The sequence below is a fragment of the Ovis aries genome, chromosome 2 (assembly GCF_016772045.2).
Source record: "Ovis aries strain OAR_USU_Benz2616 breed Rambouillet chromosome 2, ARS-UI_Ramb_v3.0, whole genome shotgun sequence".
Lineage (NCBI taxonomy): Eukaryota > Metazoa > Chordata > Mammalia > Artiodactyla > Bovidae > Ovis > Ovis aries.
Window position 1 is genome coordinate 151433976 of NC_056055.1, and position 24648 is coordinate 151458623.

Below are 24648 nucleotides of genomic sequence, written 5' to 3' on the forward strand. Positions count from 1 at the left end.
AGCTTTTTCCTTTTATGAAAATACTAAGGATGCTTCCACAATAGGAAAAGAAAACCCATGCAAAGAGTGTCCATGGATACAATCAACCCATATATATAATGTATACATGCCAGAATGATTTGTGCAAAAGAGAGTCAAGTTATACTTGTGTATTGTCATCAAGAAAATTGAGACCTCTATCCTTCTGAATAGATTAGCTTTTTCCTGCTTGTTAACAAAAGCTCTTTCTGTGTAGATAAAAGTGGTATTCAGTGTCAAGCATGAGAATAAGAATACAAACCTTTACAAAATCTCTTGTTTACCTATAAATTGTCCTCTCTATGGACACTTCTTAGAGGTAAGCTAAGACAGAGCTACACTTGAGTGTAACTTTAGTAGCCAGAGTTATCAGTATCAAAGACTCTGTTCCTCACGTAAAATAACTCTTCCCTTTGTTATTTGCTTCTGTTCTAAATGACATAAGAGTCGTTGTCACTCACATCCTCTCTCCAGACCTGGCAAGAGCTCTTGTACAGAATCAAACGCTCCTTCCATAGGGGACTACACCTCAGCAAGCCGCCTCAGCAGTTTTCCATGAGGCTCTGTCACAAAATGTGCAAGTTAACTAAGACAATGCAAATTTGCAAATGCCTTTAGTGAAGAATAAAAGTTAAATATTAATGTTTAGCAAGTTGACGTTAATATTTTATTATTTTCAATAAATCTAAAATACTATCTTCATATATCTCCTTAAGGTTCTAATTAAAGAGACATATTTAAGTATTAAAAATCCGACAGTTTAGTCACATAACTTTTCAGTCTTATATCTCATGGTTGAAGATGTGACTAAATATGCTACTCACTAAAGAAGGAAAAAAAATATGTTGTGTCCTTTACAGAGTATCAGCCTAGGTTCAGTTTTGTTCTGTTACTTACTTCTCCTTTGAACTGAGATACTTCCCAGAACTGACTTACTCTGGATACCACCTAAAGCAGGAACCAAAATAAAGGCTTGTGCACAGGTAATTTATTTCAGGAGGTAACCTCAAGGAAAAAAAGTAGGAGCTTTGAAAGAGTCAAACAAGAAAGAAAGGAAAACCATCCCTGGGATATATTATTTTGCAGATCACCATTATGGGCAAAAATAATGTTCAGATGGTGTTCACTCCCACTGGGGATTCTGCGAGGAGTGATAGAGAAAATGTCTTATAAGTATTCTTCTAAGGGGTGGAACTATCCTTCCAGGAGTATGTATGCATTGGCTTCAGTCCACCATGGGTCAGGAATTGCCCACTAGGGTATAAGGTTTCTTGCATTTCTAGCTTTACACTGCATCAGAATGAGAAGATTTTTACAAATATTTCAAATGTGAAGTGGGGACAGAGAAGCCATGGGCAGAAAGTGCAAGGTACATGGTGGAAGTGAGATATGGTTGAGTTGCTTTCAGGTCCTGTCTGTGAGCAACTGGTTGGCACAACAGCTGCAGTCCAAAGGTTGACCAAGAGGATACAAGGTAGGACACAGAGATGTTGGAAATATCAGCTAATAAAGAACAGTGAAGAAAAAATTATTTAGAAGATGTCAGGCAAACTGAAACCTCAACTACATTCTGCTACACTTCTGTTTGAATGGCTTCAACCACTCCTGTGCTTTGCTGTGCTTAGTAGCTTAGTCGTGTGCGATTCTTTGCAACCCCATGGACTGTAGCCTGCCAGGCTCTGCTCTCCATGGGTGTTCTCCAAGCAAGAACACTGGAGTGGGTTGTCATGCCCTCCTGTAGTCAACCACGCCTGCTACCCTAAAAAAAACTAACTACCCAGAAATCTGACAGTATCAAGTTCTGGTGAGAATGTGAAGCAACTGGAACTCTCATACATTGCTGATGGAAGTGCAGAATGGTACAGCCACTTTGGAAAAAGCAGTTTGACAATTTCTTGTAAAGTTAATCTTACACTTAACTGTATGACTCACCAATCCTACTGGGTATGTATCCAGGTGAAATTAAAACTTATGTTTATACAAAACCTGCAGCAAATGTTTATAAACAGCTTAATTGTAATTGCCCCAAACTGGAAGTAACCCAAATGGCCTACAACTAGTGGGTGGATAAACAGTCTGTGGTGCATCCGCACAACAGAATACCTCTCAACAACCAAGGGAATCAGCTTCTATACATGTAACAACATGGTTGAACATCAGATGTGTTATGCTAAGTGAAAGAAGCCAAGTCCAAAACTACGTGTAGTTTTATATAAAACTGTGGAAAAGGCAAAACTTACAGGGTCAAGAGACAGTAAAAAGGGCTGAAGCCACAACATAGCTAGTGAAGGACTGACCAGCCTAGGAGAAGAGGCAGATTAGAAGTATTTTTCAGTTAAAGCTAAAGTTGTTCTACTTCTATGAAAGTTAAGTTAAATTCTCTCAGATATCAATGAAGATCTCTGTTTTCCTATCATTAATACTTAATTATCAACTAGTAAAAATGACATGTCTCATATCTCCTATTTAGTTCTAATACTATTATGTCTACTATATAGGCGATGGGCTGAGGATAGACATAAAAAAAAGGTGAAATAAGTCTTTGCCCTAAAAGTGGTCCTGATACAGAATAGGCAACTTTAAAATAAATAATTTCAATTTAGTGAGCTTATTTATATATTAATTCAATTAATTCACTTGGATACATGCCCAGTGGGATTGGTGAGTTATATGGTTATGGCCTAGAGGTGGAAGTGACACCAAGGATAATTATCTTACTGTGGCTGGATCCAGGAAGGCTTTATAGAGGAGGAGATGCTTCAGCTAAGACTGGAAAAGTGAATAACCCTTTGCCACTAGGGAAGCAGGGTATTTCAGAAGTAGGAGAGACTATTCAAAGGCATGGGGACCTAAAACAGCATGGCATGTTTGCAGAACTGCATGTATTTTGTTATAGATGCAGGGAATGTGGTTTGGGTGCAGGAAGGATGAAGAAAGAATATTCTTTGACAGATAATGGGGAACCTGGTAAATCATGCGAAGACTTGGAATTCTATCTGGTAGATCAAAAGCTGAAAACAGATAGCCTAAATATGAAATTAGGGCTTCATGTATTTGCTTTTTTGGCTTCATCGGTGGTTCAGTGGTAAAGAATCTGCCTGCAATGTAGAAGACGTAGATGACATGGGTTTGATCCCTGGGTTGAGAAGATCCTCTGGAGGAGGAAATGGCAACCGACTCCAGTATTCTTGCCTGGAGAATTCCATGGACAGAGGAGCCTGGTGGGCTATGGTCCATAGGGTTGCAAAGAGTCACACATGACTGAAGCGACTGAGTGAGCAATATTTGTTTTTAAGAATATATTTTCAATGTTAAAATGCATATTGGAACATATGCATACAAATCCAGACTTTGAAATTCTTTTGAAAAATTGGAATAATTTCCTTGCTGTCCAAGGGACTCTCAAGAGTCTTCTCCAACACCACAGTTCAAAAGTATCACAAGCATGAGCTGTGGTTTGGAGAAGATGCTTGAGAATCCCTTGGACAGCAAGGAGATCAAACCAGTCAATCCCAAAGGAAACCAGTCCTGAATATTCATTGGAAGGACTGATGCTGAAGCTGAAGTTCCAATACTTTGGCCACCTGATGCAAAGAACTGACTCATTGGAAAAGATCCTGATGCTGGGGAAGATTGAAGGCAGAAGGAGAAGGGGACATAGAGGATGAGATGGTTGGATGGCATCACCGACTTGATGGATAGGAATTTGAGCAAGCTCCAGGAATTGATGATGAATGTGGAAGCCTGGTGTGCTGCAGTCCAGGGGGTTGCAAAGAGTGGGATACAACTGAGCAACTGAACTGAACTGAATTACTTAGGAGTTCCTTTCTTTGTGGCAACAACTGTCTAGAGTCAAAAGCCACTGCCTCCCTTATGTGACTTTAAGTGGAGCATGTGCCTGTCAATATGGGTCGCTTCCCAACCACCACTTGGGTGTTTTACACCCAGTCCCCTTTTCTCACTTTTGCTACTTACCTGGCTCCAACAAATATTTGAACTTAAGTATCTGCTGGACACAATGGGGAACCTTTGAAAGGCTAGGTGAAAGAGGAGAGTGAAAATGCTGGCTTAAAACTCAGTTCAAAAAACTGAGATCATGGCATCTGGTCCCATCACTTCATGGCAAATAGATGAGGAAACAATGGAAACAGTGACAGACTTTCTTTTCTTGGGCTCCAGAATCACAGCATATGGTGACTTCAGCCTTTAAATTAAAGGCCACTTGCTCCTTGGAAGAAAAGCTATTATAAACCTAGATAGCATATTAAAAAGTAGAGACATTTCATTACTTTGCTGACAAAGGTCTATATAGTCAAAGTCACGGTTTTTCCAGTAGTGATGTATGGAAGTGAGAGTTGGACCATGAAGAAAGCTGAGCACTGAAAACTGATGCTTTTGAACTGTGGTTCTGGAGAAGACTCTTGAGAGTCCTTTGGACAGCAAGATCAACCCAGTCAATCCTAAAGGAAATCAGTCCTGAATATTCACTGGAAGGACTGATGCTGAAGCTGAAGCTCCAATACTTTGGCCACCTGATGAAAAGAGCCAACTCATTGGAAAAGACCCTGATGCTGGGAAAAATTGAAGGCAGGAGAAGGGGATGACAGAGGATGAGATGGTTGGATGGTATCACTGACTCAGTGGACATGAGTTTGAGCAAGTTCTGGGAGATAGTAAGCCTGGCATTCTGCAGTCTATGGGGTCGCAACGAGTCAGTCACAACTGTACGACTGAAAAACAATGGCAACAAAAGTGGAGTAATACCAGATTTCTCATTGTAAAAGGATTATTCAGGAAAGATGTGGAAAATGGATTGATATGGGATAAATCTGAATGTGGGGAGGCCAGTTAGGACTAATTCTCAAAATTGAGGAATGAGATGATCAAAGTTTAACTGAACTTCGTAGCTCTAGGACTGGAGGTGAGATAAAGGAGTCTAGATATATTAAGAAGGATATAGTGCCAGAATATGAAGGATATTGGAGAGAAAAAGGTCTAGAGTGGCTCTTGGTTTGGGCAACCGGGTATGTCTATGATGTCACCAACTTAACTTAAGGAGTACAAGTTCTGAGGGAAGGATAGGGATTCTGTCTTTGAATGTATTGCTTTTAGAGGGCTATAGATTACCCAACAGGCAGTTGGCAAAATGGATCTGGAGCCGTGGATTTGGGAGCTATGGGCCCATTCATAGTACTGGAGGCCCAGTGGGCTGAGTGAGAAGGAAAAAAACCAAAACAGAAACCCTGGGAACATCAGAGGTGGGATCCAGCTAGCTGATGAAGATGTATAATTGGTATTATTAATTCTGACATGTTACTAACTCTTAAACATGTTTTATTCAATTATAAATTAGAGATATTTTCTTATTAATTTCACAGAGTATGCCTCAGTTTGAGTGCCGATGGCAATATTATTCAAGGATTAGAATCTCTCTCTATGTGAGGCAGGGAAGGTACATGACGGGAATTATATATGAGAAACCTGGAATGCCATAATTCACTGGACTCCTGTGAAAAGACAAAATAGCTTTAAATGTAAAAAATCCCCAATACATTTACACATAATGGTGTTTAGAATAGTTGGTCAGTTACATTAGCTTTGTAATGACAGATAGGGTCTTTTTTTTTTTCCTAGCTGGGAGTAATTATCTGGAGGCAGGAAACTTGAAATAGAACATAGACATAAAAGAGCAAATTCAAATTTCTAAATCTCCTAGCATAAGTGGCAATTAGATTCATACCATCATGCTTCATGTCTTCTGTTTAATATGCTTTTATGAATTAGGACAGGGTTGTCTCCTTGGTTGAATAGTATAGAATTTTATATAGGGGATCAGAGCTATTCCTTCAAGAAACATACGCATTTTTTCATTCTTTTTTGGGCCAAAGGACTAAACAGACATTTCTCCAAAGAAGACATACAGATGGCTAACAAACACATGAAAAGATGCTCAACATCACTCATTATCAGAGAAATGCAAATCAAAACCACAATGAGGTATCATTTCACACCAGTCAGTCACAGCAGTCAGAATGGCTGCTATCCAAAAATCTACAAGCAATACATGCTGGAGAGGGTGTGGAGAAAAGGGAACCCTCTTACACTGTTGGTGGGAATGCAAACTAGTACTATGGAGAACAGTGTGGAGATTCCTTAAAAAACTGGAAATAGAACTGCCTTATGACCCAGCAATCCCACTGCTGGGCATACACACCAGGGAAACCAGAATTGAAAGAGACACATGTACCCCAATGTTCATCACAGCACTGTTTACAATAGCCAGGACATGGAAGCAACCTAGATGTCCATCAGCAGATGAATGGATAAGAAAGCTGTGGTACATATATACAATGAAGTATTACTCAGCCATTAAAAAGAATGCATTTGAATCAGTTCTAATGAGGTGGATGAAACTGGAGCCAATTATACAGAGTGAAGTAAGCCAGAAAGAAAAACACCAATACAGTATACTAACACATATATATGGAATTTAGAAAGATGGTAACAATAACCCTGTATGCAAGACAGCAAAAGAGACACAGATGCATAGAACAGTCTTTTGGACTCTGTGGGAGAGGGAGAGGGAGAGTGTGGGATGACTTGGGAGAATGGCATTGAAACATGTATAATATCATATATGAAATGAATCGCCAGTCTAGGTTTGATGCATGATACAGGATGCTTGGGGCTGGTGTATTGGGATGACCCAGAGGGATGGGATGGGGAGGGAGGTGGGAGGGGGTTCAGGATGGGGAAGATGTATACACCTGTGACGGATTCATGTTGATGTGTGGCAAAACCAATACAATATTGTAAAGTAATTAGCATCCAATTAAAATAAATAAATTTATATTTAAAAAAGAAACATGCAGAGTAAGTAATTTGAAGATTGGGGAAGTTGGAACTGCAAAGGAGTTGTCATTTAGAAGCAAACTGGCTAAATATAATGGAATATAAAATAAATGAATTAAAAATAATGCACATTGTTTTAGCGTTTATCTGTTCAGACCATTCATTTCAGGGGTTTTACCAAGACTTTATGGAGAAGAACAAGGTTTCTCATCTTCACCAACATCTCATGCTGTAGTATCAGTACAGCAATCTGCCTCTTTCTTAATATCTATTTGAAGAAAGTTCAAGATAATGGGATTTGTTATCTTGTGACTGCTCAGAAAATTGATGTGTGTAACTTCCATTAGCATTTTTAGGGATAATCTGGGTGAGGCCCCCTTTGCATTCATATAATGGTTCCCTTCATTTTTTATCTTGTCTTTTGTCTTTCCCTCCTCTCTTTTCTCCTATTGCTTCCCCGGTCCACCAAGAAGATATTGCTTATTTTTTCTGATTGTTTTGACTGTTCTTTCTGCAGAAAGGCATTTAGGCAATACACATATATCAACATACACTATATCTAGTTTGAAATATTTATTGCTGAATAACATCCTAAGTGAATGGGGTTCTACTGATGATAATGGAAGTCACTTTCTTTTATGATTTTTCCCAGTTAATCTTCTTGTGATCTCTGCTTGACTTCCATTCATGGCCCCTTTATATAGGTAAGATGTAATAAGTTTGAGTGAAGAGACTAAAAGTACTGCCAAGTTCTTTGAATTATTTCTGTTGAATTATTCTGTTGTTGATTCTGTGCTGTATCTAGAAAGAACTGTGTTGTTGGAAAGAAAAATATTCTCATTGAAGGCTTCCTGTTTGGGTCCTATGAGTTAGGAAATCCATAAACTGTAATCACTTTTATCACACTCCATAATAACTTTCCCTAATTTTTATTCTCAGTAGTGGTCTTCATTTCATAGCTCCAAAATCATCTTATTCTCATAAAAAAAGACTATTTCAGTGATTACTAATCCATAAGTATTTCTCTTGAGGCTCTGTTCATTAAAATAATAACTCTGAGGGAAAAATATCAGAGCTTGAGGTATATGATTATGCTAGCGTAAACTTGTGATTTTAAGAATAACTTACTAATACTTATTTACATTATATAATATATATCTCCCTGTAGATACTTTCTCCCTCTAGACAGCAAACCATCCTAATTACAAGAAGGTGTTCTAGGTAACTTTTTCTCTCTTCTGTAATCTATTTCACTTGCATTAATTAGGGAAATGCCTTGTTAGGCAAATGTACTACATATTTTATTTGTATTTTATTTTTAACCACAGACCAAGATAAGAAAACTCTAAATTGCAGAATCAAAAGTGTAGTCATTTCTGGGGTTGATGGCTTTATGGGAAATCCCTGATACTGAAGTTAAACTTAGTGCTCAGCATAAAGTTATCTCAACTTTCTTAGAAGATGTTGTTAGATAGCAGATATCTTTAATAATAACTTTTAGTGTTGCAGAAGATTTTATAGATTATAAAAATTGTGTAACCCTTGACCTCAATATATAAGGAGCATATAATCTAGTTGGGAAAAGTAGTATGTGCCTGTGAAATGGCTAATAAATAAAACCATTTTTCCTCCTTTTTAACAATTGAGATATAACTAACATATAACTTTATATTAATTTTAAGCATATAGTATAATTTGAAATATTTATATATTGTGGGAAATGATTACCTCAGTAAGTTTAGGTAACATTCACCACCACACATTATTATATTTTTTTCTTATGATGAGAACTCTTAAGATTAACCCTCTCAGAAACTTTCAAACATACAATACAGAATTGTTAACTATAGTCACTATGCTGTGCATTATACCCCTGAAAGTTTGTTCCTTTGACCTGCTTTACCCGTTTTGACTATCTCCCCAACCCCTCTATCTCTGGCAACCACCAATCTGTTCTCTGTATCTAAAAGTTCATTTTTTTGGTTTGTTTTTTGTTTTAGATTCCACATGTGAGATCATATAGTATTCATCTTTGACTTATTTCCCTTGGCATAATACCCTTAAGATCTATACATGTTGTTGGAAGTTGTAAGATTTTTTCTTTTTACCACTGAATAATATTCCAGTGTATATGTGTACCACATTTTCTTTATCCATTCATCCGTCAGTGGACACTTGGGTTGTTTCCATGTCTCGGCTATTATAAATAATGCTGCAGTGAAGTTGCGAGTGCAGGTATCTTTCAAGATATTGATTTCATTCCCATTGGATAAATACACAGAAGTAGAACTTCTGGATTATATGATAGTTCTGCTTTTAATTTTTTGAGGAAACTCCATACTGTTTTCCACCATGTCTGCACCAACTTACAGTCCCACCAACAGTACAAAAGGCTTTCCTTTCCTTCACGTCCTCGCCAACACTCATTAATTCTTATCTTTTTGATGAAAGCCATTCTTGTTCATTTACCCAAGAAATATTCATTGAGCCTCTACTTTGGAGGAGGCACTGTTCCAGCGGTGGGTTAGAAAGTAAATAAGGCCAAGTACCTGTTCTCGTGGAGTTTAAAGTCTAGGGAGAAACACTGTTAAGAAAATAAATCAACTAACCAATAATAAAATGTTTTCCAGTTTTATTGAGAAATAATCGACATATCTCACTGTATAAGTTTAAGGTATACAGCATGATGGTTTGATTTATATTTATTGGAAGTGATTACCACAGTAGGTTAACTGACATCATCTCATATGGATATAAGAAAAAAAATCCTCCTTTTGTTGAGAACTCTTAGGGTAATAATATAATTTTTTGTAGTGTAAATGGAGTGAAAATAAAGCAAGGTAGGTAAACAGTGTCTGGATGGTATCTATTTTGTGACACAGTCATAGATGCACACAAGAGCCGGGGTTGACTAATGGTAGAGAGGATGTTAGGAAGGACAACTCTGAAGGGCCTTGAAGGAGAGATGAGCAGGAGTGAGGGTTTCCCAGGCAAAGACCTGGGACAGAAATAAACACGGATGTGTAGCAGTGGGGCAGAGAGGAAGAGGCAGAGGAAGAGGAAGGCCTGGGCTGTTTGCTTTGGGGAGTAATAGGAAATAAGGTGATATACATGGGGTCAAGTCCACATATGCCTTAAAAGATTGAGTCTTTCTTTGAACAAGGTAATGTCTGAATTGCCATAGAAACTGCTTGAAATGGTGGCAAATGCAAAGCCACCATTATTAGAATCATGTGAAGGGGAGCAAAAATACGTGAACATTAATCCAAAATACAAATATCTATTGAATTGGTTGAATCGAAATGGCAGTGAAGTCAGGAAAGTCAGCTAGAAAACAATAGTAGCAATGGAGGAATATACTGAACATTTGTATAGCAGTTTTGCTTTCTTATCTCATTTATTCGCCCCTTCACACATATTTATTGAGCATCTATTAGGTGTCAGGTGGTGTGTGAGGCACTGGAAATACAATGATGAGCCAATCAGATGTGGTCCCTTTCTTTATGGAGATCATAGTCTAGTGGGGAAGCGGACTATGGTCATGTAACAAAGCTGAATGTCTGATTTTAAACTATGACAAGTATGTTGAAAAATAAGCAAGTTATGGGAGCATGCAACTAGGATGGGTGGGTAAAACTCCCCTGACAGACACTGAAGCTGAAACCTGGGGCTAAGTATTGAATAGGAAAAGATGTGGAGGATGCAAGGTGAAGGGGAGGGTGCAAGTGAAAGAAATGGCATGTTCAGCATCCACATAGATGGAGGAAGTATGGCTTCTTTAGGGATCTGGGTGATGGCCAGGGCTCCTGGAGCAGAGAGGGTGAGTCAGTTATTGTAATGGCTTTAGGAGTTGGGGCTGCAGATATAGGCAGGGCCAAACTCTGGAGGCTTTGTAGTCCATAGTTGGGAGCTTAGACTTCACCCTAAGAGTGATGGAAATCTTTTAAAGTGTAGGAAGTGAGATGGGGATGTGGACAGGAAATGAAACCAGTGTGGATGCACGATGTATTCTGAGAGCGCTAGGATGGAAGGCCTGAAGATAGAATTGGATGTAGGTCCAAATGATAGTCAGATGCAGTCTGCAGGGCTTGGTAATGGATTATATGTGGGGTGTCAGGGACAGGCAGTGTCAGGATGATTCTTGAGAATCTGGCTTGTGCAAACTGATGATATTTGCACAGCAATCCTGTAAGGTGTGTGCCGTTTTTATCCTATTTTACATTATTCTGAAGTTAGAGGTGGTTAAACAGTGTGCCCCAGGGAGTGCCATTAATAAGTCACAAGGGTAGGACTAAATCTCTGGTTTCTGATTTCAAAACCTGGGTTCTCTCATTATGTTTCTCGGTTGACCGCAGAAAGGATGAGGACTGTGGCTTAATGATGGCGGCACAGTAGCTTTGGTCTTTATAGCACATAGTCATAGAATCTCAGCATTGGAAAAGATTATAGAGAATTTACTGCTGTGTTTTTCAAGCTTCTTTCACTGTGACCTACATGAGAAATGTATTTTATATCACAAATGAATATATATATACACATACACGCATACACACACACAGAGAATGGAAATAAAAATTTCCTGAAACAGCATTACTGTAATGACATGAGAAGCACTCTGATGTTTTCTTCCATAACAATATGCTAGTTCCCATCCATAAAATTTATTTCATTATCCACTGATGAGTTGTAACCCTTTGTCTGAAAAACTGATTTAGTGCTGTTCATTTTTTGAAGAGGATTTGAGACCCAGAAATGGGAAATGGTTTCCCTAGATCTCATAGTCAGCAGGCAAGTGATTTCCTGACTGAGAACCCATTTTCTGAGTCTATTATGCAATTTGGCTTTGTCAGTTTTGTAAATATAGTACAATGATAGGTCTGTAAGTTTTGTCCCTTAGGAAAAAATATCTGTTGACAGTTTTTCACTTATTAGCATTTAGTTTGTTTCTTCCTCTGCAAGTCTTACTTTACACTAAGGTTAAGACCCTCTAAGACCCGTTAAAATGAAACTTTGCAAGATTTTATTTGAAAAGAAAAGGGCACGAAACAGTTACATAATAGTGCATAATCATTGAGATTCTCAAAAAGACAAGTAAAAAGTCACAGAAAATGGAAAGCAGTTATCAAAGAGAAGTGATCAAAAAAATGCACTTATGAAGTCATCCAAGAAACCAAGGGACAATTGTAAAACCAAGAGGAAAAATCAAATCTTTCCACTAAGCAAAAATGCCAAGGAGAGAGCAGGAAGTTTTAATAATGTATGCAAAAGCACAGGTACTGTATTTCATGAGTGGAGTTTAAACATAAGTGGAACATATAAGATAAAAAAAAAGCTTAGGTAATATTGAAAAATGGTGGGACATTTGGAAAGAATTTAAGGAAACTATCAGACTGTTAAAGATTCAATAAATGAAAATTTGAAGTTTACTCAGCTGTAGAAGCTTATAGGAGCATTTAAGGAGAAGATAGAAAAAGATTTGCTTGACACTTTTTGCACATATCCTCTAACATTGCTAGAAATATAATTCATTATTGAAAATCCTGACAAGGTTTTCTGGATATTTTCCTTGTCTGACAAGCAGAAGTGGCGCTTGGGAATCCTGGAAACAGTTACAATGGGGAAAGCAGGGATCCAGCATCACAGGGTGGAAGAGTCGGAAAATGATAATGTGTCTGGAGAGGGTAACTTTCTTTCCAAAGACCTATCCAGTGGGGGAGAAAGGGAAATATTGTCCATCTAACTGCCAAGCATAGCCTCAGAGTCTTATCTGTGCACTTACCAATAAATATTTCTTAACCCTTTAAAGTGCTAGATACCATGCAAGACTCTGGAGAGAGCCCACGCATAAGACAAATTTGGTCCCTGCCCTTAAGTTTGTAGCCAAGTCTGAGATACGGGCAAGTCCAAGTGGTTCAGTGCTGATGTGTGCTGTAATACAAGAGAAAGACAAGATGCTAGGGACGTTGGGAAGAGACACCTGATCTGGACATGGTAAGTTAGGGAAGGCTTCTTGAAGCAAATGATGTCTAAGTTTAGGCTTGATTAGGATAAGGAAAAGTTAGCCAGATGAACCATGAAGAAGAGAGAGCTTGCTTGTTTCAAGGATTACTTGACACTGTGATTAATGTGTTGACAAAGCATAGGCCCAGCACACAGTAAGCCCTCATATATGGCTGTTTTTAATATTTTATCATAAGTAATAGACACTGCTCAATAGTACTTTTCCCACATATAAAACAATATACATGATACAATGTTTCTACAAATAATGGCTGATAAAATTCACAATTAATGTTTAATTGTCTATTATTATTTACCAGGCTCATAAAATACTGATGTTTGTTCCTCATTGCAATTCATTTTGAATTGCATTCAGTTTTCATTCTGAAAACTACAGAGCATATTGTGGTCTCTCTACATAAGTAAAATAGAAAATAGAATCAGAATACTAGGACTTAAAGAAACTATAGAAGTCACCTGATCCAGTCGTCATCCCCTTTAACATGGGAGAAGACTAGGCTAGCCATTTGCTCAAAGTAACCATGTTGTCAGTTAGTGGCAGAGAGAAGACAAAAAGGCTGGTATTCTGACCAGCAGCTTAATACTCATTTCCTTTATACTGCGTTGCCAACTTCAGAAGTTATTTTCAATGCTCTCAACTTTGATGTAAAATTGTGTTAATATTTTTACCTTGATATGAATTTCCATTTTGCCTTTGAAGTTTACGTGGGCTTCATTTTGTGTTTTTCTAGTACTTGATTCATTCTAAAAATATGCATGTTAATTAATTTCCCTTGAACTATTTAACTTTTACATCAAGAGCAAAGGATATATGTAATACTACTAACCATTTTCATTTTAAATCCTTAATTTATTGTTGGCAAAAGATTAATATATTTTAAACTTCATTTGTTCTCTGTTAGGTTAAGGTTTCATTCAAAGACTGTACCTTTGGCAGGAATATTAAACAAAGAATTAACTAGAGAACTGGAAAAAACTTCTGTAGTTAATAATGTAAATAATACTTTCCTTATAATGTGCTCCTGACTACCACTGTGGTAATATTCTTTCCTGGTTGTTATCGCTGCACACTTATGTTCGCATGCTCCATTTAAAGCTATATAATTACCCAACCTTTTAAAATAAAAACCGCTAAAATGTTTTTCGGGGGTGTTCTTCCTTTTGCTCACGGTTTGCTCTTCTGTACTTCAGCTTATTGTGCTTATATTGATTCCTCTGCCCACCTGTCAGCTTTCTTGTTCTTGGACTTGAAAATACCATAATCGGTTGTCATTCTCTCTTCGTGGAAAATCCTTTGGCTTCCTCTGTGGGGATCCACTGGGTACAGATTTTTTCACTGGCACCCTTTTCCCAGCGAGTCTTCACTGTATCCATTGTGTATTCCAAAAAGCCCCATTATGTTACCTCCTGGATACTAACTGTTGCAGAGCCTGTTTCTCATTGTCATGATCTCACAACTCCAGCTACTTAGGAGGATATAATGCTAGCTTTAACAACGTTCTCTTCTTCAATTTTCACCTTTTTTTGTGTGTTGGGGGAGAGGGGATATAGGTATAATTACAGATGATATTGTGTATTATCGATTGGAGGCAAACTTCTAACAGTCCCTGACCATTCTCATGATTCTAATATGAAGTAGAAACTATTTAGTTTCAAAAGGCTGATGCTGACTTGCTCCAGAGTTTTTGTTCCAGCAATTCATATATGTGCACATAGTTTAACATCTATAACCCACTGGCTTTTGATTGCTCAACTTGCATTTGTTTTATGATTTACAGTGTATGCTCCATTTTAAAACCTATGGTAATCGTTTCTGGAGAACAGAAAAAACATTGTTTAGACTTGCAAATGACAAGAAGGGTAAACTGGGAGATTAACTGGGGTACCTGAATTTTATTGGTCTGGTTATTCTCTTGCTATACTTACCTTTGGAAACAGAAATCTTGTCCAGTTGTAGGTATTTGCTTATATCTGGCTTCATAAATCATACAACAGTACATGTGCAAAGTCATTCAATGATAATTCTCATAAATTAGTCTTAAATCAAAAGTGAGTAAAGTAGTTCCAAAACACAAACTTTTTTCTATTGAAATTTATAGGAATAAATTTCAGGACTCAGAAAGACTGAATATGTACTAATTTTCTTTACATTAGTTCACTGCTTCTCAGGTCTCATTGTCTGAGAACCTTGAGACTACAGTGTTTTACTATACAAATCTCTTTGGTCATACGTTATATTTTGTGTTTTCTTAAATAAAAATTTTAATACAGAAAAATATAAACATATATTTAAGTTTGTCATTATTCAATTTCAGCAATTATCAACTTACTAGTCAAATTTTTTCCATCTATACCCTTACCTACTCTCTCATGCCTATGCAAATACCCATATATCATATCATTTCATCTATATTTTAGTATTTATCTCTAAAATTAAAAAGAATAAACCACTTATAAAGCCTTTATAAAGGGATAACCATACTATGATCACACCTAAAAACTTGAACAGTGTTTCCATAATAGCATCTACTTACTAATCAATATTGAAATATATCTGTTTTATGTATTTTTTTATATTTGGTATATTCAAATCAGAAACTAAAATGGCTGCTTTGATGTTAGGATTACTCAGTGTTTTCAATTCAGCCTGATCCATCCATTACTATAACATTTCCTATCAGCTCAGATCAATTTCAGTAGCAAATGATTATCATGAATGAGAACCCATTATTTCATTATGCATTGCAAAAGGGTATATTCTAATGCTATCATTTCTTTTTCATTTATTTGGTTCCATTTAAAAATGTTATTTTGGTAATTTAAATAGTTATTACTTGAGCATCTATCATGTGCTAGCACTCTGCTAGACAGTATAAACAGAAAACAAAACACCTATATATCATGGCCTCTGCTCTAAATGGAAATAAAAATATTATGCTCAAAATAATTAGAGAACAGTTATGATATGGTCAGTGAAATCATATGAGAGATGAGTGTGGGTTGGAGAATGTATAATGGCAGATATGGGACATGTGCTGGGCCAAGAAGCATTTTATGAAATAGGGGGAAACTGAGGGCATTTCAGGTAGGGGAATAGTCTGGGTCATACCATGAGGCAAAGAACAAAGATGGTGGTATAAAGAAAGGAACGGGAAAAAAAAACCTACCTAGAGACTACACATTAACAAGGTTAAAGTGGGGCATTATTTGGAGGTGAGGACAAGCACATTAGATAACAACAGACAGGCTGGGGTTGAGAAAGGATAGCCATAGAGTTAGGAGTATAAGGTAGACACAGGAAGCAGGAAGAAGAGAAGAGAGCAGTATCAACTGGTGGAGAAGCAGGGGAGAACTGTGTTATAGCCAAGGAATGAAAGAGTTTTAAACATGAAGAGGTGGTTGACAGAGTTAAATACAACCGTAAGGTTAAAGAAAGGGGGACCAGTTCAGGAGGGAGACCCCTGGCAATATTTGACAGGGCACTTGATTGTGATAGAGCATATTACCCACAGAGGGTAGATAAAGGAAGGAATGATTTGGAAGTAATAAGTTAGGACAGAGGGCATAGATGATCTTATTCTAGGAATAGGGTTCCAAAGAATAAGGTAAATATGGCCAAGATTATCAGTAGTTGGGGCAACCTACTGCTTATTTAACTTATATGCAGAGTACATCATGAGAAATGCTGGGCTGGAAGAAACACAAGCTGGAATCAAGATTGCCGGGAGAAATATCAATAACCTCAGATATGCAGATGACATCATCCTTACGGCAGAAAGAGAAGAACTAAAGAGCCTCTTGATGAAAATGAAAGAGGAGAATGAAAAAGCTGCTTAAAACTCAACATTTAAAAAACTAAGATCATGGCATCCAGTCCTATCAATTCTTCATGGCAAATAGATGGGGAAACAATGGAAACACTGATAGACTTTATTTTCTTGGGCTCCAAAAGCTCTGCAGATGGTGACTGCAGCCATGAAATTAAAAGACGCCTACTCCTTGAAAGGAGGGTTATGACCTACCTAGAGACCATATTGAAAAGCAGAGACATTACTTTGCCAACAAAGGTCCATAGTCAAAGCTATGGTTTTTCCAGTGGTCATGTATGGCTGTGAGAGTTGGACTGTGAAGAAAGCTGAGCACCAAAGAATTGATGCTTTTGAACTGTGGTCCATGAGAGTCCCATGGACTTCAAGGAGATCCAACCAGTCCATTCTAAAGGAGATCAGCCCTGGGTGTTCTTTGGAAGGAATGATGCTAAAGCTGAAACTCCAGTACTTTGGCCACCTCATGCAAAGTGTTGACTCATTGGAAAAGACTGATGCTGAGAGGGATTGGGGGCAGGAAGAAAAGGGGACGACAGAGGATGAGATGGCTGGATGGCATCACCAACTCGATGGACATGAGCTTAAGTGAACTCTGGGAGTTGGTGATGGACAGGGAGGCCTGGTGTGCTGCGATTCATGGGATCGCAAAGAGTCGGACACGACTGAGCGACTGAACTGAACTGAAGTGTTTGAAGACCAAAAGTCTGAATTTCCTTGATATTCCTTTTATTTTGATAAATAGAGCAAACTATATTTTTAGAAAGCAAACTTTGAATAATGAAAGTGCAAAAAGAGCTTAACTAGTTATTTTAGTTCACCATATTTTATGATATTTTATTTACTCCATTTTCATTCATATAGTACCACAGTGAATCATGCTTATATCAAATATATGACAATGATATATTAAACTGAGAATGCTAGTTTCTTCCTTTAAAAAAAAAAAGATTTTCTGCATATGCCTCCATCTCCTTCCTCTCTGCTTTGTTAGCTATATGTGTACATGGAATGTAGGTTTGCTTTTGTTTCATTAGCTTTATTGGTTTACTGCTCACAAAGATAAGACATGTTTATTATAAAAAATTTTTTAAATTCCACGAAATGCTTCTATTCAGAAATAAACAATATTATTATTTTGGTAAACCTCCTTCCAAATCTCTTTCTTTGCATAGATAGATAGATGATATTTTATTTTAATGAGATCATACCATGAATGTGGTTTTGCACCTGCTTTTTCACATCTAATAATAGGTTGTAGATATTTTCTGGATTGATGAATATGGAAATATAGAAACTTTTCAATGGCAGTCATTACATGATGATGCCATAGTTAATTTATGCCATCTCTTGTTGCCAGACACTTAGACTCTCCAGTTGTTCTGTTTAAGCAGCACTGCAATGAACATTCCTATTGGTAATTTGTGCACATGTCCTGTTGATTGTCTTCTTTGAAAAATTTCTTCAAAGTGGGGTTATGGGTGAAAGACTATGTATATTTCATATTGTGCTATATATTTACATATTACCCAGTGTTCTCTAGAAGTGCTGTACCAATTATATTTCTACCAATAACACCTATTAGTACCCAGGAAGTTCTTTTAAATGTCTTAATTTTTTTTGTCTTCATTCAGGCTCATTTTCTTCACTTATAAAAATCAGGATGAAACATATCAGTGATTCTTAAAATTTTTAGGATATTAAGACCATTTGAAAACTGTTGACTAGAAAATAGAAATATTGTTCTAGGAAAACACATCTGCAAAAACACAAAACTTTTATATAATATTTATGAGAATTCACAGATCTTTTGAAGTCAAATCACAGACTCTTTAGAATTTCATTCCATGAATCCAAGTGAACAATCTCTGAATGAAGTGATTTTTACAGTTGCTTTCTACACCTTACACAAACATCACACACTAATGTGCATGCAGAATTTTAATGGGTCCTTGGAAAATCTTTAACATCTGCTTGATACAAAACCTAGTCTCCTTTTGATCTGTGAAATCACTTGAGTGTATTTATTTATTGGATGAATTTCTATTTATTTCAGGTTCTTCAGTGGCGAGCCCACCAGGAAGAGGTAACAAGACTGGAAATGGAAATCTCTGCCAGAAGAAGAGAAAAGGAAGAGGAGAAAGAGAAACTGTGGAAGAAGAAGAAATTGTTACAAAGAGAAGAGAAGAAAAAAGAGGTATTTATACTGTTGCTGCAAATGTGTGAATGAATATTTAATTGCCTGATTGAGATTTGATTGACCTAGAATTGGTCTTTGGCATAGAATCCTCATAGGCAGTTCTTAGAAAGATTCATAAGGTTCTAGTGGAGTCTTGCTTGAATGTATTTGAGCTTCAGAGATTTATGTACATGGAGGGAAACTCACTTTATTGACTTCATAAGCACAAGTACTTGTGATTAGAAGAGATACTATAGATAAAGAAAATACAGGGTTTGTAGTTGTTGTTAAAGCACGTTCTTAATAGGGACATGGCAAAGTCAGAGGTACTGGAATAGCATTTTGGTTGACTACAGTACAGCAAAAGACTGTGAAAAGATGTATTTATTGGAAAATACAGTATACTGGGGTCAGTACAATTAATAGAATACCAAAAGTCCCTTTAAAGAATTTACTTCTTATTTTATTATGTGTTAGATTGTTTGGTTTCATACTGATACAAATTCATCACCCTATTTTTGAATGAACATTGTTTTCCCAAACCTTAAAATATTGATTAAAACACTTATTTTTTAAAAGGTATTTTTTATTTTTATTATTTCTGGCTGTACCATGTAGCTTGTTGGATCTTAGTTCTCTGACCAGGGATCAAATCCATGTCCTGTGGAGAGGAAGTGTGGAATCCTAACCACTGGACCTCCAGAGAATTCCCCAAAATACCTATTAATAGCTTTAAAATAATTATTGACAGCCTGTGGAAGATAAAACATATTTCAGAGGGGATTTAAAAAATATATAGGATATATATTTAGATATTTTATTTGCCCATATTGCAAAAGTGATAGAATTTATAGTAAAGAATATTTTTCTTTAAGATTTTATGTCTTCTGTGGAAATAATTCACAAAAAGCAATTTATGATCAATTCTATGACATAAAGAAAGGAATTTCCATTAATCTATATTGACTTGATCTGGACAATATGTGAAATGTTTTCTTTTGAAGTTGCTTAAAGTGCTAAGAATGACTAATTCATAGTCCTTGATGAATAAATTTTTGCTTCATGAACACAGTTGCTATACTTTAAGCTATACGGTCCATTGAAACCATATGAAACTCTTGTCTAGCAGTTTTTCCTTTAAAATTCAACCTGAAGAAAAAAATAACATTGTGGTTTTTTAGCTAAAAGTCAGGTTTTCTACATTTTTATAGTTCAGTTATTATTCTTGCTTGGTTTGTGCTCTTATGTCAGCAAATTGTTGTAGAGTCAGTATGTGTGAAAAACAACATGTATAGAAATTATATAATTTTTGACAAAATGAGCTGCAAAGGTGTAATTTACAGTTTAATTTCTAAGTGAGTACATTAAATGGTTTCATCAAGTCCCCATCAAAAGAGATACTCATAAATATCAACTATGTTTCAGATAATGTAGGGCTTCCCTGGTGTTTCAGATGGTAAAAGAACTTGCCTGCAATGCAGAAGACCTGGGTTCGATTCGTGGGTTGGGAAGATGTCCTGGAGTAGGAAATGGCAACACACTCCACTATTCTTCCTGGAGAATTCCATGGACAGAGAAGCCTGGTGAGCTACAGTCCATGGGGTCCCAGAGAGTCGGACATAACTGAGCAACTAAAAACAAAAACAAACAGAACTGACCTATACACTTTTCTGGGGAAAACTTATCAATTCCAACATTTGTTGTTCTGAAACTACAGTATTGGAAAAGTATATCCTTAGAGATTTGTCATCCTCCTGGGTGCCCTTCATAAAACTTCCTTTCTACAAATTAGTATGACCATGAAAGGATTTATTTTTAAACATTAGCTTGCATGTAGTGTCATTTTAAGTGCCATACACAGACACATCATGTGAAATACCTGGCTGGATGAATCACAAGCTGGAATCAAGATTTCTGTTAGGAATATCAACACATATATGCAGATGATACCACTCTAATGGCAGAAAGCAAAGAGAAACTGAAGAGCCTCTTGAAGAGGGTGAAAAATGACAGGAAAAAAACTGGCTTAAAACTCAACATTCAAAAAATGAAGATCATGGCATCTGGTCCCATCTTTTCGTGGAAAATAGATGTGAAAAAAAAAAAATGGGAACAGTAACAGATTTTATTTTCCTGGACTCCAAAATCACTGTAGACAGTTACTGCAGCCATGAAATTAAAAAGATTCTTGCTCCTTGGAAGAAAAGCTATGACAAACCTAGACAGTGTATTAACACCTTATCTTTGACAAAGGAGGCAAGAATATACAATGGAGTAAAGACAATCTCTTTAACAAGTGGTGCTGGGAAAACTGGTCAACCACTTGTAAAAGAATGAAACTAGATCACTTTCTAACACCGCACACAAAAATAAACTCAAAATGGATTAAAGATCTAAATGTAAGATCAGAAACTATAAAACTCCTAGAGGAGAACATAGGCAAAACACTCTCAGACATAAATCACAGCAGGATCCTCTATGATCCACCTCCCAGAATTCTGGAAATAAAAGCAAAAATAAACAAATGGGATCTAATTAAAATTAAAAGCTTCTGCACAACAAAGGAAAATATAAGCAAGGTGAAAAGACAGCCTTCTGAATGGGAGAAAATAATAGCAAATGAAGCAACTGACAAACAACTAATCTCAAAAATATACAAGCAACTTCTGCAGCTCAATTCCAGAAAAATAAACGACCCAATCAAAAAATGGGCCAAAGAACTAAATAGACATTTCTCCAAAGAAGACATAAGGATGGCTAACAAACACATGAAAAGATGCTCAACATCACTCATTATTAGAGAAATGCAAATCAAAACCACAATGAGGTACCACTTCACACCAGTCAGAATGGCTGCGATCCAAAAATCTGCAAGCAATAAATGCTGGAGAGGGTGTGGAGAAAAGGGAACCCTCCTACACTGTTGGTGGGAATGCAAACTAGTACAGCCACTATGGAGAACAGTGTGGAGATTCCTTAAAAAATTGCAAATAGAACTACCTTATGACCCAGCAATCCCACTCCTGGGCATACATACCGAGGAAACCAGAATTGAAAGAGACACATGTACCCCAATGTTCATCGCAGCACTGTTTGTGATAGCCAGGACATGGAAACAACCTAGATGTCCATCAGCAGATGAATGGATAAGAAAGCTGTGGTACATATACACAATGGAGTATTACTCAGCAGTAAAAAAGAATTCATTTGAATCAGTTCTGATGAGATGGATGAAACTGGAGCCGATTATACAGAGTGAAGTAAGCCAGAAAGAAAAACACCAATACAGTATACTAACACATATATATGGAATTTAGGAAGATGGCAATGACGACCCTGTATGCAAGACAGGGAAAGAGACACAGATGTGTATAATGGACTTTTGGACTCAGAGGGAGAGGGAGAGGGTGGGATGATTTGGGAGAATGACATTCTAACATGTATACTATCATGTAAGAATTGAATCGCCAGTCTACGTCTGACGCAGGATGCAGCATGCTTGGGGCTGGTGCATGGGGATGACCCAGAGAGATGTTATGGGGAGGGAGGTGGGAGGGGGGTTCATGTTTGGGAACGCATGTAAGAATTAAAGATACTAAAATTTAAAAAATTAAAAATTAAAAAAAATAAAAAATAAAAAAATAAAAAGTAGAGACATCACTTTGCCAACAAAGGTCTGTCCAGTCAAAGCTATGGTTTTTCCAGTAGTCATGCATGGATGTGAGAGTTGGACCATGAAGAAGGCTGAGCACTGAAGAATTGATGCTTTTGAACTGTGGTGCTGGAGAAGACTCTTAAGTGTCCCTTGGACAGCAAGGAGATCAAACCAGTCAATCCTAAAGGAAATCGACCCTGAACACTCTTTAGAAGGATTGATGCTGAAGCTGAAGCTCTGATACTTCGGCCACCTGATGCAAAGAGCTGAATCATTGGAATAGATCCTGATGCTGCAAAAGATTAAAGGCAGGATCAGAAGGGGATGACAGAGGATGAGATGGTTGGATGGCATCACTGACTCTATGGACATTAGTTTGACCAAGCTCCAGGAGATGGTGATGGATAGGGAAGCCTGACATGCTGCAGTCCATTGGGTCTCAAAGAGTCAGACATGACTGAGTGACTGAATTGATCTGGACTGAACTTGGCCTAACACCAAAAGATCAGCAACCACAACAAAGAAAGTAGTAATAGAATGAATAATCGTGCTCTAAGTCAAATTCATGGTCAACCTCTTGCAAATGTATGCGACCAAGGTATCTATTTCATTTTTTTTCTTTTAAAAGTTACTTCTTACCATTTAGAAAAAAATTAAAGTACAGAGCTTGATGAAATTAAAACATTAGTACTCATCACCTAGCATTGAAACTGTTAACATTTTTCATTCTGTTTCATATTTAATTTTATAGATAAAGTTGAAGTCTTCTTTTGAGGACTTAACTCAGTACCATTTGTCTTCTTACCACCCCAAAGGAGTCTTGACCATGAATGTTATGGCTATCTTTCAGACCATCTATTGTTTTTAATATATTTTAATTCTTTTACTTTTTTCGTAAATATTTTCACACTGTATCATTCTGCAGCATGTGCTTTTTCATTTAACCATGCATTTTGAGATATAGCCGTGTTAATAGAGAGATCTAGTTTACTCTTTTAATGGCTATATTATGTTTCACTGTAGAATTAGATTACCATTTATCCATTCTCTGAGCGGTTGACATGTAAGTTTCTTAAGTTTTGTTCTTGAAACTGTCCTGCAGCAGCCACCTGTATATAATGACCGGGGCATGTATGTACAGCTTTCCCTAGGGTATACCTGGGGTGGGAATCACTGTGTTGCAGAATTTGCATATTTTCAACTTTATAAGACTTTTTTTATTTCATAAAATATTTAAACTATTCTTTTTGATTTTTGCCAATCTGATAAATCTGTTTCATGGACCACAGCCTTGTTGTGGCAAAGAGGCTTACATAACTCAGTGAAGCTATGTGAAGCTATACAACGGCAGGGCCATCTAAGATAGACGGGTAACAGTGAAGAATTCTGACAAAATGTGGTCCATTGAAGGAGGAAATGGCAATCCACTCCAATATTCTTGCCATGAGAGCCCCATGAACAGTATGAAAAAGGCAAAAAGATATGACACCAGAAGATAAGACCTGCAGATCAGAATCTGTCCAATATGCTACTGGGGAAGAACAGATGGCAACTACTAATAGCTCCAGAAAAATGAGGTGCCTGGGCCAAAGCAGAAACAATGCTCAGTTGTGGATGTGTCTGGTGAAAGTAAAGTTTGATGCCATATAGAACAATATTGCATAGGAATCTGAAATGCTAGGTCCATGAAGCAAGATAAATTGGACATGATCAAGCAGGAGTTGGCACTGACATCTGAGGAAACAGTGAACCAAAGTGGACTGGAATGGGAAAATTTAATTGAGATGACCATTTTATACCACTGTGGGCAAGAATTCCTTAAAAGAAATGGAGTGGCCCTCATAGTCAACAAAAGAGTCTGAAATGCTCTACTTGGGTGCAACTGCAAAAATAACAGAATGATCTCAATTAGTTTCCAAGGCAAACCATTCAACATCACAGTAATCCAAGTCTATGTCCCAACCACTAATACTGAAGATACTGATGCTGATTGGTTTTGTGAAGACCTACAAGACCTTCTACAACTAACACCAAAAAAAAAAAAAAAAAGATGTCCTTCGATCATAGGGTATTGGAATGCAGAAGCAGGAAATCAAGAG

The 24648-nt window shown here is 37.1% G+C and overlaps 1 protein-coding gene across 7 annotated transcripts in view; it reads left to right on the forward strand.

Moving 5' to 3' along the window:
- Positions 1–24648, forward strand: part of CCDC148 (coiled-coil domain containing 148) — a 340275-nt gene that overhangs the window by 177471 nt on the left and 138156 nt on the right. For all 7 annotated transcript variants that reach the window (XR_009599333.1, XM_060409905.1, XM_012136609.3 and 4 more), the window contains one exon: positions 18772–18912. Coding sequence is in view for 6 of the 7 variants with exons in the window: in XM_060409905.1 (XP_060265888.1) it covers positions 18772–18912 (141 nt within the window). In the remaining variant the exon portion in view is untranslated. The remainder of the gene's footprint in view (positions 1–18771; positions 18913–24648) is intronic.